Source organism: Protopterus annectens, chromosome 9.part0 (assembly GCF_019279795.1).
Source record: "Protopterus annectens isolate FY-2018-M chromosome 9.part0, PAN1.0, whole genome shotgun sequence".
NCBI lineage: Eukaryota > Metazoa > Chordata > Ceratodontiformes > Protopteridae > Protopterus > Protopterus annectens.
In genome coordinates, this window is record NC_056743.1 from 241,148,269 (window position 1) to 241,163,661 (window position 15,393).

At 39.4% G+C, this 15,393-nt stretch overlaps 2 protein-coding genes across 2 annotated transcripts in view; one reads left to right on the forward strand and one right to left on the reverse strand.

Annotated features, from left to right (window-relative positions):
• The window catches only part of RIC8A (RIC8 guanine nucleotide exchange factor A), a 669,567-nt gene that overhangs the window by 643,743 nt on the left and 10,431 nt on the right, over positions 1-15,393 (forward strand). The gene's annotated exons all lie outside the window — the stretch shown is intronic.
• Positions 6,220-15,393, reverse strand: part of SIRT3 (sirtuin 3) — a 714,236-nt gene continuing 705,062 nt past the window's right edge. The window contains exon 8 of the mRNA XM_044082822.1: positions 6,220-6,515. Coding sequence (XP_043938757.1) covers positions 6,489-6,515 — 27 coding nt within the window. The 3' untranslated portion in view covers positions 6,220-6,488. The remainder of the gene's footprint in view (positions 6,516-15,393) is intronic.

The window sequence follows — 15,393 nt, forward strand, 5'->3', positions numbered from 1 at the left end:
CACTTAGGAAAAATGGTACTGGATTTAATACAGAGTGATTCTAGTTCCTGTTGATAGACATTCTGGCTTTTTTGTGTCATAAAGTGACTTCTATACCTAACTAATATATAGTTATTTGGACATGGAGAAGCCCAGCTCAAAATGCACTCTCTCGAGGCACTCCTAAAAAATGGAGAACATTGATATCTGGGCAGTAACTGAGACCTGGTTCAAGGCTGCAGAGAGCACCCCTGCAATACCAGGCTACAACTCTTACCACACTTTTCAGCCACCAAACCAAGAACGAAACACTAAAGGTGGAGGAGTGTCCATATTCACCAAGGATATTCACACCTCCAGGCGAGTTGCCCAACACAATGCATCTGAAATTCTCCAGGTGCAACTAACACTAGGTAAGACTACAATCCAAATTGTAGCTTGCTACAGATCCCCCACCATGCCCCAAGATTCTCACTACACCTTTCTAAACATACTGGAAAATATTAAGATACAACCAAACACCCTAATACTGGGTGATTTCAACTACCCTGCCATTAACTGGGAAAACTACTAGGGTACCAACACCTTTTCCCAACGGTTTTTGGAATTCATAAATTCCAATGCCCTGGATCAACTAATCCATTGTCCCACCAGGGGCTCCAATATCCTAGACCTGGTCATTACCAACATGGGAGATAGATGCTCCACACCAGTGGTCACTCCCTCATTGGTCAGGTCTGACCATAAGCTAATCACCCTTGACATCCATATCCCACCCCAGTAAGGAAAACCTCTGTAAAAAACTTCTCCAAAGCCAACTTCATGCTACTCAAGTCAGAAGTGACAAACTTCATGACACTCATGCAGACGGGAGCTGAAAGTGTGACTGCTAAGTCCTACTCTAAGGCACTGTATGAGCACATCCACTAATGCATGAATCGTGCTATCCCAAATAGAACCATGATGCTCTCCTCCAAAAAAGGGACCCTAATCTGGTGGTCCCCTGCCATAAACAAACTATACAACAGAAGGAAGAAACTGTTGCAGAAAAGAGGAAAATCCCAGGATGCAAAAAAACTCCCTTACCAGCCTCAGTAAGAAGCTGAGATCCCTCATAAAATCCTCCAAAGCAAGTTACAAAAATAAAATTGCTAAAGATTCCAAAGACAACCACAAGGCATTCTATAGTTATGTCAAAAATCTAAATGGCAATGCTCAGATCTGCTCTGAGCTACAACAGAATGGATTTAAATATACTGATCCCAAGGATATTGCCAATATCCTGGCAGATCGATTTAGTGCCAACGTCACCCCCCCCTCTCATCCCCTAAAGGGCCCATTTCAATACCAAAAGATTGCCAAATTCTGGTAATCACGGCCACACAGGTAGAAATTGCACTCTCCAAAGCTAAGAATACAGCATCCATGGGACCAGATGACATCCCGGGTTGTGTACTGCATGAACTACAAAATGAACTGGCACCTCACCTAAGTGTCATGTTTAATCATAGCCTCACCTCAGGCTTTGTGCCCACTGAGTGGCGCACAGCTACAGTTATCCCACTCCACAAAGAGGGATCCACCTTGGATCCCGGGAACTACCGTCCCATCAGTCTGATGAGCCTGATCTGCAAGGGCATTTAACGCATTATCTTGGAACTTATAAACAAAGACATTGGCAACCTTTAAACACTGGAGCCCACCCAGTTTGGGTTTGTGAAGGTCTGATCGTATCTCCTGAACCTGACTGGCTTCTTCAAATCAGTTTCCAGAGCTGTGGATAAGGGTAAGGAGGTCCATACAGCCTATCTGGACCTCACCAAGGCCTTTGGCACCATTCCCCACTCTGGAATCATAGATAAACTTGCTAAGCTGGGCATAAATCCCTACATCACTCGATGGGTTGCCAACTGGCTTACTGACAGAACCCACACTGTAAAAGTAGCCAACTCCAAATCCAGCTCCAGACAGGTGACAAGTGGAGTACCTCAGGGTTCAGTCCTGGGACCAGTCTTGTTTAGCATCTACTTCTCTGAAGTACAGGCCAACACTAAGGGACTCTGGCTAACAAAGTTCACAGATGACTGCAAACTGGGAGCCATTATTGAATCCCCAAATAAAGTGGATATTCTACAAAAGGGCCTTACAGAAACAGATGTTTGGTGCCTGAGCCATGGGCTCAAGCTTAATGCCAAGAAATGTATAGTTATCCCCTTTGGGAAAAACCATGTACCCATGAATTACCACATTGGTGGCAGTACACTAAACACAGAAAGTATGATGAGAGACTTAGGGACACAGGTGGACAGTGGTCTCACCTTCAATAACCACAACATCACAACAGTCAGGAAATCCTTCTATGTGGCACACCTCATCACTAAGGGCTTTTCATCCAGAAAAAAGGAGGTCATTGTCCCACTGTACTCATTCCTCATTAGACCCATTATAGAGTACAGCACCTCATTTGGTATGTACCTCAGAAGATATCTGCAACAGCTGGAAAAGCCACAGAAATACCTCACTAAAAGAATCACAGGCCTAAAGCAGATGTCCTACGCTGATCGTCTAAAAAAACTCCAGCTATACTCTGTGGCATATTGTCTACTCAGAGGTGATCTCTGATTAACATACAAGGCCATGTCAAACCCTGAGCTGTTGGACATGCTCCACTTAAAGAAACCCCAATCCCTCAGAGCCACATGCTCCAGGGATCTAAACCTTGTCACCACAATGAAGAAAACATGCTGGAGGGATAGGTTCCTGACCCAGAGACTCCTCATACTCTGGAATAGACTGCCCATATGTGTCAAGCAGAGCGCCTCCTTGGCCCTCTTTAAAAGGAACCTTGACAATTAGATAGGAGATAGGAAATTCACCTCGGGGATCATGTCAGTCGCCCTGCTAGACAGGGGTCCAGGGAAGTAAATATTGTGGGAAGAAATATCCAGAGAATTGTTATGGCTAGGCTTGTATAGGCCCTAGGGCTGATAGCCTAGTACCAACCTATGAACCTAGGTCCCCCATCAATTAGCCCACACACATCTTCAAACACATAAAATATTATATAATCCCTTCATCTGCCCTTGTATCTCCTCAGCACGTCATCATTATCTGCTATAATCTAAAAAACGTATATGACAAAGTCTTTAATCTCATTGCATTGATAAACTTTGGAACTCTATTCCACATTCCATCAGAACTATATCCAGCTTCTATTTAAAGTTCTGATTCAAAGAATCTCTCATTAACTCGCGGTTATGCCCATGTAGCACACCTGTATGATCTACAATAACATTTACTGCACCTTCGTTCTTACCTCTCATCTTACTGTTTGATTGCACTGTGGAACTCCTGCCTTCTCCCCTTTCTTGGGGGAACTCATATCTTCCCATTACTTCCATTTTCATGAACTCTTTCTCTTCCTTTCTGCATCACTTTTCCCTTCTCCTGTCTTTTTTCTAGTAGGCAGTACTCCTTCCCTTTCTCTGTTTCTCTCACCCCCTCACACTTTGCCTCTCTTATAGTAATCAGTCGTTTTCTCCTTAACTTCTAACCTAGGTCTGCTACTCTGTCCCTCTTCTATACCTACTTTGCCTCCCACCCAATGCTCTCCTTACCTTCTTGCTGTCTCCTGTAAACTTCCAAGCTCAACCTTTTTGATTCTACTGTAATGGATTATATTTCTTATACTTTTGTATACAGTAATTTAATTGTTATATAACTTGTAGCTCCTCTTAGAAATGTGTATCCTATGTATTCCACTGTCAAACTGTATATTTAGCTGTTCTTTTAATTACATTTTTATTACTGTTTTTCTTATTAAAGTCTTGGGAGATTTTCTCCTTGGGCTTCCACTGAAAATTGGTATTTATTAGCCAGTCAGACTTTCACAGTAAATTAATGTCAGTAATTAATAATTATCATTAGCTACTCTCTAGACTGATGTACTGGCATATGTTATCAGCTGCAAGATTGCTGAAGCCCTTGTGAGGAAACACCTCAGCGGTAGTGCAGTTTAGGAATAGAAAAGGTTTAACATGATGAAGAATCATTTGGAGTTAAGGCTTTTGCATCATACTAAGCCTTTCTAAAACCCAGTGGTACTCAGTACAGAAAATACAGAATTTCAGTCATTCTGGTAATACTGACTCATCGGCTTATTAGCAGGTTAATAACTCAGGACACAGACACATTGAGATATCTGGTGCCTTTCTTAAATTATTAGAAGCATCAACGTGTTTCAGAAGCAGTTCTAAACAGTGGGATCACACCTAGGAAATGCCATGCCATTCATTATGAGTGGTGGAAACCAGCTTATTTCTGGCAAACTCTGCCTTCTATAGCCAGAGTGCAACACACGGCATCACAGTTTTATGCTTTGCACCTACACAGAAACAAACTACAGAACCGGTGATCTATGTTTTTTTCAAGAAATATATCTTTTATAAAATGACTGATAAAAAAACACACACACAAACCATTATACAGAATAAAGTGAAATAAGCACATAGGTTCAAAACTCAATTAACAACCATATATATCTGTTACATTTTTAAGAAAGAGAAATAAATTGAAGTGGTAGGAATTGCTAAATATACAATACTATATTCAAGATAAATTTGCAACTGTTGAAATTAAGAAAATAGTAAGCCTGCTTTAGCTAAACCCAATATATAAGAAAGTACCACTAATGTAACAGACTATGTACTGGGACCTAAACTGGGTTATACATTTTTTTTTTCTGGTTAATGATAACTACATTACAACTTGAACAATCATACTTATTAATAAACATGTGTACTTAAAATGCGTGGCTTCTGAAAACAATAATTTTGCCATTATTAATTTTGTGTGTTGTTAAGGGTATCAGGGAATGTTAGATACCCACTTTAATGGGAGTTTCTCTGAATTCTCATGCTACTTTAATTTACTCCGAAGTGTCACATTTAGTTGTCAAGTTTTCTGAACAATTCACAAAGTTCACTGTTGTTATTGATCCACAGTGCTGGGAATTTATTATTTACTTACTTTGGAGTGCTTATTTCATTTTTGTTTTGCTCTGCACATATATTTGAAAGCATATGAAAAACATATGTGTGTGTATATATATATATATATATATATATACACACACACACACACACACACACACACACATATATATATATATATATATATATATATATATATATATAAAATGTATACAAGACTGTTGTCTCAAGTAGCTGCAAAACTACATCTCATGCACATTACAGTTTGAAAAAAGGTTCCATTTATCAGAAAGCTTGAAAGTTGTCCTAAAGATGACTTAAAACATCAGACTCAAGTGACAGTTTTAGCCAATATAAAACAGGCTTAGCATGTAGCCTTAGCTCTTCTGAAAATCGGCCATTCTCAAGATGCATGCATGAATGAGTGCAGCTCTGTTTTGTTTAATATCCCATTCAAAGAGCTGTTGGAGCACATTTTGAAGTAGGTGTAATTTAATCCTAGTCTTCAGTGGTGGAACGGTGTTTTATGTGAAAAAAATGCAAAAGACCATTCATGCTGCAAAAAAACTGCTGTGCAAAGTTATACTGGGGTTTGTGTGCCATGGAGGAACAGCTGTTAATGAGCAGGCGGTCGATGCTGCCATAAGGTACTTATTCCCTCTCCATTTCTCACTGTCTGAATCATTTAATATCATGTAATTTATGTTTTCAGTGATCAATAAATATCCGGCTTTCATAAAGCAGCAATGCAGTGAACCACTTAATTCACAAAATAATTTTCACCCAGAGCTAATAAACTATCAATGCACTGGTGGAGTGCCTTTTATCTCACCTTCAGGCACAGTGAGCAGCCTTTTTCTTTCTTCATTTTCATGGATATACAATATTCTTTCTATAAAAAAAAAATACTGCAAATGACTTTTCCTAATAGTTTCAGGAAAGGACATTAGAAATGTGCCAAATTTTAGCATTTGGTGAAACTGTACAGTTAACCAAACTAGAAAGGAAAAAAATATAAAGAAAAAAGATGTGCCAAATCCATTTCCTTCTCATCAGTTCAAACCACTTATACTTCAGAAAGTATTAATTCATTTATTCCCTTTGTTAACCAGGTGGGTGAAGCTGGTCTTCGGCTGTAACTCCACCCAGAGGCACAGTTACTGCAAAATGTCAAATACATACAAGTAGGTATAGAGACAACAAACAAAATGTAAATCAGCCAAGAAAATCAGAGGTAATTCTCTTATACAGTTGACAAATATTACAGCAAAACATTCTTAGAGTGTATATTAATATAACAAATTAGCCATTATGCCAGTATCCATGGTTCTTCTACAAGTGGCCAATGTGAAATTCCTTGAACGTCAGTTGCCCGAAGAAAAAGACACAGAGGAATGTTATGACAGTCTCTGCTCTGCAGAATAAATTCTTGCCGCCAGTGTGATTTATAAGTGAATGCCAGTGATGATTCCCTTATTATGAGAGGTTTCTCCCTTCTGTGAGCTGGTAAGTAGAAGTTCAGAGGGTGTGGAAGGGCTTGCCTCCCTGTAAAAAAAAAAATAGTTAATTTTTTTACCTTTCTGTGTTTCATACATTATTTCTCAGCATTTATGATGTTCACAATTTTGCATTTTTGCAATCTACTCTGGAACAGTACGCACTGCAGTTGTACATTTACTATAAATGGTCAGCTAGCTGTTTTTTAAACCTTAGAACATTACTTTAATTCATGAGAGCCTTGAATTAATGATTCACTGTAGCACATGCACATTTTCTTAAGATATTGTCACATCTAACTTTTCCAAAGGGAGGCCATTAATTTTTAAGGTTCCTTGGTTGTTGGAGCACAAGGTACAATGCTTGACAGCTGTAACTTAATTTGTGAAGCAGGGGATGGTAGCTGTCTGGAATGTGTGATAGGTTAGCTGGCTGACATGTGATTTAATGATGCTCCTATTTAAAATGTATGTATCATCTGTTTTTATAATGCACTGAGGAAGGGTGTTAACCCGAAAGCTTTGCAGAAATAAACTTGGTTTTTGTTTTGACGTGGTTTGTTTTATCGAATATATTGGAATATACCTGAGTTATAGTATTGACCATTTGCAGTTAGTAGTCTAGATGTAACAGCTAGAGCCTAAAAGGATTTAATACAATGGTAGCTTATGAAGAGAATAGGAGTCAGCTGACTCTCTATACACAGGCTGTGATGCTGTCTGGAATCAGTAAGTACAATGGACCTGTATATTTTGATTAACGTTGTCTGCAGTATAGCAGAAGTTGCGAAGACATGGTGCATACTGTAGCTTAGGAATCAAAAATCCCCTTCCTATTATGTTTCCAGTAGAGGTAGAAGGTGTTCCAGTTTATACCTAAATTTCAGTTGATTCAGCATATCAATACAGTTTTAATAAGAGTGTAAAGTTAAGTGCAGTGTATACACTGCTGTTGCTCTCCATTTTCTCTTTCTTACAACTAAAAAGGATTTGCAAAAAATTAATAGTTCAGTTATAAGTAATGTTTTTATTGTATCCAACATTCAGTGACTACAGTGATACACATTGTTTAAAAAGAAATTACATCTGTAGGTGAATATGAATGTGAAATCATTTGCACTGTCTTCTAGTATTGAAGAAGAGAACTGTACAAGCTTGCTGGTCACTAATGTTAATTTTTACCCTTTCTTCTCTCAAGAAAAACAAAAGCAATCATTTCCTTCAATCTGCTTTGTTCTCTTCTCAATTACACTCCCCAATGTAGTTACCTAAACAAAAATCTACCCTTCCACCATTTCTAGTATTTTTACCTTAAGGTGTTACATCTCTAGCGCTACTATCAGTTCAGGTAAATATGTTAGCAATTGGATGCTCTGTCTACAGTTGTCATTGGTACTATCCATGAAATGAAGAATGCATTGGTTTTGTTGCTGCTCAGTGTCACTTAAAAATACTCCCCAAATACTATAAATCAGACCCTTTTTCTGTTTGCTGTTGTTGTATAAATGTTGCTAGTGTTCTTCTTCTTCTCCTTTTGGCTCCTTGTGTTAGGGGTCACCACAATAGATCTATGGTCCACAGAATGAGTGGTAGTAGTGTTTTATGGTGTCAAGTTGCCAGCCCAGCACTCAACGTTCCTCAGAAGACACACGCCTGCACACACTCACACTTAGGGCCAATTTAGAGAGTCCATTCCATTTGCAGCATGTCTTGTGAATGAGGAAGGAAACTGGATCACCCAGAGGAAACCCATGTGAACACAGAGGGGACATGCAGACTCCACACAGAAAGCACCTCAGCCAAGAATCGAACTGGAGAACTTCTTGCTATGAGGCAACAATGCTAACTGATGCACCACAGTGCCGCCCATTGTATAAACGTTGCTAGTAGATAATGAAACCAGCTTTGTTTTTTTTTTTTTTTGCTTGTTTTTTTTTTTTTTTTTTTAAATCCTGTAGCAGAGAAAATTGGGTCTATATTACGACATCGAAATCCCAAGTCAGTGAACGCCTGTTCTTGATCACTAAACAGCAAACTGTTATTTCTGTGAACGGCCACTACAGTGAATTTTCTCCTAGGGGAAAATATCGCTTGGCCAACTGTAAATGAGACAGTATTCAAAAGCTGTCAAAGTGGGGGACTTCACCTCCACCCCACCCCCAACTAAGTATACCAACTCCAAGATCACACTATAGTGGGGAAAAGGGCAAATTCATGACGATGGCCAAACAATTTTTCCCCTAGTAAAAAATTCACTGTAGTGGCCATTCGCAGAAATGACATTTCACACTGTTTATTGATAGGTGAACAGGCGTTCGCTGACTTCAGTTTTCAATAATATAATCTAGGCCCAAGAAAATGACCCATTTTATATTCAAACATTAGGCTTCCCTTGTCAGACCCTCACTCAGGTGCATCTGTTTTGGTTGCTCCCACTTGCTGTTCCTATATATTTTCTCAAAACACAAATCCCGAATTGATCGCTATTACATTTTCAGTATCTCAGCTTCATTTTGCTACATCTGGCAGCTCAGTGCCATAATATGGCCATTTATTGATCACTTTTATTGTAAATATTAAAATTGCTATTTGCAAGACCCACCATGAAGTTTTGCAATAACACTGTATAGTTCTGTAACAAAAGGAAAATTTTCACACTGACTCTAAGGTCAGGCTTTAGGAAGGAATTAAATTTGTCTTCACTTGTATTAATGTTATGATTTGATAAAAAGACCATGTTAGAAATATGGAAAACAGTATTTTAGAAAGTATTACAGACTACAAGCACATGACCTGAAGTAGAAATTGTAAAGTAATACAGTATAGTAAACATGGAGGTTAAATCCTGGGCATTAACAAAGGGTTACCACATGTTCCTTTTTAAACAGGACTTTCTCTGGTTGGGCAGTTGTGTCATGCAATAAACATAAAAAAATGGCAAATACCCTGAAATTTTATGACAACATTTATTAACTTTTCTCTAATCTCTGAATAAAACAGTTGTTTTGTAACTGAAACCCCTTACTACAATAACAACAGATAAAATGAAATTTTATAAACAGTTTATATTTTGGCAAAATGCATTTCTGTAAAATATGTCCCTTTTTGGGCATCTTAAAAGGTAGCAACCCTAGAACTGAGTCAGTGATGTAGAGCCAAATCATGGCAGCTTACGCTTGCATATTGTGTGGCTGAAGCAATTCCCAAGTAACCATGTGGCATCCCTGTAAAGAGAAGCTAAAGGCTTTCTGATTATTAAACATTAGTACTGTATCACAAAACATTCACTATACAAGCTTACTTCTTCATTGCCATTTCTCAGCATTTACCTTTTTCTTTTTTCTTTTGTTGTACCAGGCAAATATCATTATATGGGTTGTAGCCAAAATGTCTTCCAGTGTCATCAGTCATCTCACTGCACCATATGCAAAGCATTCAACACTTTCAAATGCGTACATTATTTCTGTAAAAGCTTCAGTCATTAATTAGATTTCTAGAAACTGTAATGCACATTTAAAAATTCTACATAAACTAAATTCAAAAGCTTTGTTCATACATATTTCATTTTGCATATTATATGTTATATGATAATTTAGCAAGGAAAAAATGTCTATGATTCAGAAACAGTGCCCCTTGAAGTGCAAAGCCAAAGTTCATCCTTAACCAGCAAATGTTTTTGCAGACCTTATCAGCAGAGAGTATGATCAATTCTTAAGTAGCCTGCTGAGCAGGGGTAGTGAAAGGCAAAGTGCATACAAAAACATGGCATGAGATGTATGTGTCTGGTCCCTACAAACTGCATAAGCACAGATAAGTGCAGGGGTTTGAATCATGTTCAGAATAGGAGGAGAGGAGAGGAAGCATGTACTGTCATGTAACCGGAAGTGTGACATGACAAGCGTCTCTAAACACTAATCAGTCTGCCATGCAAAACTGCCAGCTACTGTCAGAGTAATGATATCTTATGACAGTCTTTTTTTTCCAGTGTACCAAACTTCAGCTTCTCTTTCAATATTTACTTTTTAATTCATACATTTTTATGTAGTCTTCATTTTCATAGTGATACACCTCACATAAATCAGCAGTTGAGAAAAGGCCTATTGCATTATGCATATGAGACATGGATGGGACTGCAACTGGATATGTGGGGGATCTGTTTCAAAGCATGAGGCTAGGTACATAATGCCAGTGAAGGATAAGGGGGTATGTTTTATATTACTGCTGTCCATGGAAGGTGATGTAGCTAATTATACTAGTGTTTCACAGACATAACAATGGGAGAATGTAGAGGGGTCATCACTAATTATATCGGTTTTTGGAGACATGTCAACAATAAAGGTGCATGAGAAGATTTAGACTTGACATTAAAAAAAGACAGAAATCAAAGAAATGGAATTCTTAGCACAAGACAAGTTACAAACAGGAGGAGGTAAAAAATAGTACATTTTATATAACTGCCATGTGGGAAACAGGTCTATGACAGTTCCTTGAAATTCTATAAACTCAAAGTACAAATGATCAAACCCAAATGGTCAAGCATGAAAAAGCTGAAGCAAAACATAATTTTTTTTAGTGGGGGGACAAACGCCTCTCGCCAGGTTGTGTATCTGTCATCTAGTCAAAAAAACTAATACAGATGATTGAGATACAGCTGATTAAACATTATTGGCTTTTCCTGACTGAAATTGCAGGAAATGGGAAATGTGCCCTTTCCCCAGTGTAGTACTATCTCAGAGTTGTTATACATATTTAGCAGGGGTTGTGGGGGCTGCAGGGACTTGCCCCCCTGCAAAAACATGTGTACTTTTGTTTCTTTCTTTCTGCTTTGATCTTTTCATGATCAACCCTTTGGGTTTCATCATTTGTATCTTGTGTTTATGACATTTGGAGGAAATGTCACAGACCCATGAGAAAAAAGAGAACTTGAGGATTTGGTGAGTGGGATGCATGTATTTATTCATGACAAAGTGCCATGGTCTGCACAGTATGGGAAAAGGCAAGGAGCTGAGGGGGGATATATAATCTGTTTCTACAATTTTGTGTTTACTGACCTCAAGTCTACATCTTATTTATCACAGCAAGATGAGACATGGACTGGAGGCCTTTGCTACAACATGCTAACAGAATGTTAAACTGTTCTTTCAGTGCTAGTGTGACCAACACCTCGAGAATCTATGCTGCATATCAATAACCTGTAACCAGTCCGTGTGCAATTCCTCCTTTATCCCACATGCCATCTTTAGTCAAATGGAAGTAATCACAGAACCGAATAACTCCACCTAAATAAGACTGCTTTAGGCAAGAGCAGACAGCATTGACTCAAATATAAAATCAGCTTTCCCTACAAGACCAGGTACAAAATGAAAAGGGGTATGATGATTGGGCACATCCTTTCATTTCTAGATGAAACTGTTTTTCCTGAAACTGTATGATAAACATGAATGCTCACATATATGCACACATGGACAGACATATATATGCACACAAATGCATAGTACCATTATATCGATTATTTACTATGTCATATAAATCTGGGGAGATTCCTCAAGATTGGAGATATATGTGCTTATTAAACCCGTCTTTAAGGGAAAGGGGAGTAGGACAAACACAGAGTCATACAGACCCTTAAGTCTACTTTCATGATGTGGAAAAATAATGGAGAAGGTAATATTGGATAAGTTATTGTCAAAACTGGAAAGGTTGGGACTGGAAACCAAAACAGCATGCATGTGTTGAAAATAGCTCTATTACCATCTGTAACATGGTGTTCTATAAAACTATAATAACAGCAATGAATGACAACTTGTGCTGTGATGTAATTTATATAGATCTAACTCCAGCATTTGACTGGATCATACACAAAATACCGATAAATAAATTACAGCTAGGTATCAGTTTACAGTTGATAAGATGGATAGCTGTGTGGCTTACAGATAGAACATGGCAAATGTCATATTACAGCTGGACAGATGATATTCTTAGTTAGAGAGTGTCCCACAGGGCTCTGTCCTAGGCCTATACTTGTTTAGATTGTATCATTCAGACCTATCTTTTTCATCTGAGGTGTTCTACAGTCTGCATGCAGATGACCTGAAATTGGGTAAACTGATTGCGTGTTACAGGTATGGCATGTCTGCAAAATAACTTCAATAAATTGACCATTTGGGCACAGGAGAATAATTTGTTGATAAATACATCAAAAACTAAGCATATGAGATTTGGGAGACATAAACTGAATGGTGAATATCTGATACAGCACAAAGTGATTGAAACTGCAGATTCATTTAAGGACCTGGGTATATGGGTAGATCCAGCTTTGAAGTTTTTTTAATCATATCAACCAATTGGTTAATGATAGTTATAGAACTATAGGTTGTCTACAAAGATTTATAAAGTCTAGGAAATCAGAAATGAAGTCATTCTTTGTTAATTACATTAGACCTAAACTTGAGTATGGAATAACAATATCATAGGATCATAGGATTTTACTAGGGCCCCTTACAAGCCTAGCCAAGAGTTTATCCCCAACAAAGAAACCTCATTCAGCACCTGTCACTCCTGTCAGTGAGAGACACAGGTGGAACCACAGGGATAAATTTGTGGTTTCCCAGCCTCTCATCAAGGTTGTGTTTGAAGAGAATCAGCAAGGTATTCTGTCTGACATGTATGGGAAGTCTATTCCAGAGACGGGACAGCCTCTGGGAGACAAACGTGTCTCTCCAGCAGGTGTTGTTGATGTTGCATATTAGATTTAGGCCTTTTGAGCAGGTAATGCACGAGGAGTTATATTTATGAATATGGAGCATCTCTAGTAGGGGAGGGCCCAAGATTGCCTTGCAGGCATGACAAAGATCACCTCTGAGCAATCTGTACGATACCAAGTAGAGTGATAGCGATTTGAGCCTGTCCGCATAGGACATGAGTTGGAGGCCATAGATTCCCTTTGTGAGGTATTTCTGTGGCCTTTCCAGTTGGTGCAGATGTTTGTAGAGGTACATGCCAAATGGGGCTTTATACTCAATTATTGGCCTAATGAGGGAGGAGTACACAGAGGTAATAATCTCCTTTTTTTGAATGCAATCGCTTTACCTATGAGATGAACCAAATAGAAGGCTTTTGTGACCACTGCCGCTACATGATGGTCGAATGTTAGATTGTTGTCACCCAGGTCTCTCACCACAGGTTGTGTGCTTAGTGGGCTGCCTTTGATGTGGTAATCAGCAGGGGGTGTGTTTTTGCCGAATGATATGATAACACATTTTTTTGCTTTTACCTCGAGGCCATGACTTTGGCACCAGTCATTTCTTGCTGTGAGACCCTCTTGCAGTATGTTAACATCATTTGGGGAATCAATGACAGCACCCTACTTACAGTCATCTACAAACTTGGTCAGCCACAGGCCTTTTGTCTTTGCCTGGACCTCTGAGAATTAGATGCCAAACAGTAGGGGTCCCAGGACAGATCTCTGGGGAACACCACTAGTGACAGGTTTGCTGTCGCAGGTGGAGGTGATTATATTGACCTTGGAGTTTTTACAATGGACTAAGCCATACCCAACAGAACTAAAACCTGCTCCTCAAGGAAGGGTGCTATCAGTGAGCCAGTTGGCCACCCACCTGATGAGATAGGGTTTCATGCCAAGTTGTGTTAGCTTTTCGATGATGCCTGAGTGAAGGATTGTGTGAAAGGCCTTGGCCAAGTCAAGGTAAGCTGTATGTACTGACTTTCTCTCATACAGGGCCTTGGTGGCAATCTCAAAGAAGTCAACCAGGTTCAACAGGCAAGATCTTCCCTTGACAAATCCGAACTGGGTGGGGTCAAGTGCTTGGAGATTGCCTATGTCCTTGTTTATGAGATGCATAATAATACACTCCATGGCTTTACAGATCACACTTGTCAAGCTAATGGGGCAATAGTTTCCAGGGTCAGTAGTGGCACCACCTTTGTGCAAAGGGATGACAATGGCAGTTCTCCACTCTGCTGGAATGAAGCCTGTACTTAGGTTGTGGTTGAATAGGGTGCTCAATGGTAAAGCTAGTTCTTGCTGGAGATAGTGAGGAATACAGCCTGGGATGCTATCAGATTCCATGGAAGCTGTGTTCTTTACCTTAGATAGGGGCCTTTAACACTTCACTTGATCTGCGGAGATGTCAGGTGCGGGACTAGTATTGGGATGTTTTTATGGGCCTTTGCGGGGACAGGGGGGTAAACTTTGCAATGAACCTATCTGCTAGCAGGTTGGCTAAGTCAACAGGATCAGTGTAAGTGATATCATTAAGTACTAATTTGGAACAAACCTGGGTTTTTCTATGGAGGTTCCTGACGTAACTGAAGAAGGCTTTGTGGTTTCCTTTTGTTTCAGAGGCTAGTTCCGATTCATAATTGGCTTCAGAGGTTTTCACTACTAATCTAATTTGCTTGTTAAGGCTAAGGAGGGAGTTTTACCAATTTGGAATTTGTTCCTTTTTGCCCTTGGACAATGGTTTCTTCTGTTTGCTATAAAGCCTGTTGATAGAGGATGTCCACCAGACGTGTATACATTTCCTTGAGGAGCAGGTTTTAGTTCTCTTGGGTATGGCTGAGCCCATGCAGTTGTACAGGTGTTTGTATACTGCACTGGGAGACTGCTCAGCATAGTTGTCCGCATTCTCTGAGGGGAGTGGTGGTGTGAAGCTACTGATACCCTCCCTCAGGAGGTTGTAGTCAGCTTTTGAGAAGTTTTTTAGCCTGGCTACTGCTGGAGAGTTGGGTAGGATAGAAGCTTCTAATGAGACAGACCAATGATCTGATCTCACCAGGGAAAAACATACTAGGGGAGTGGTGCAGCGGTTGCCCATGTTGGTGAGAACCAAGTCCAGAATGTTATCTCCCCTTATGGGGAATGAGATGAGCTGGTCTAGTGCACTAGAATTGATGAAGTCAAGAAA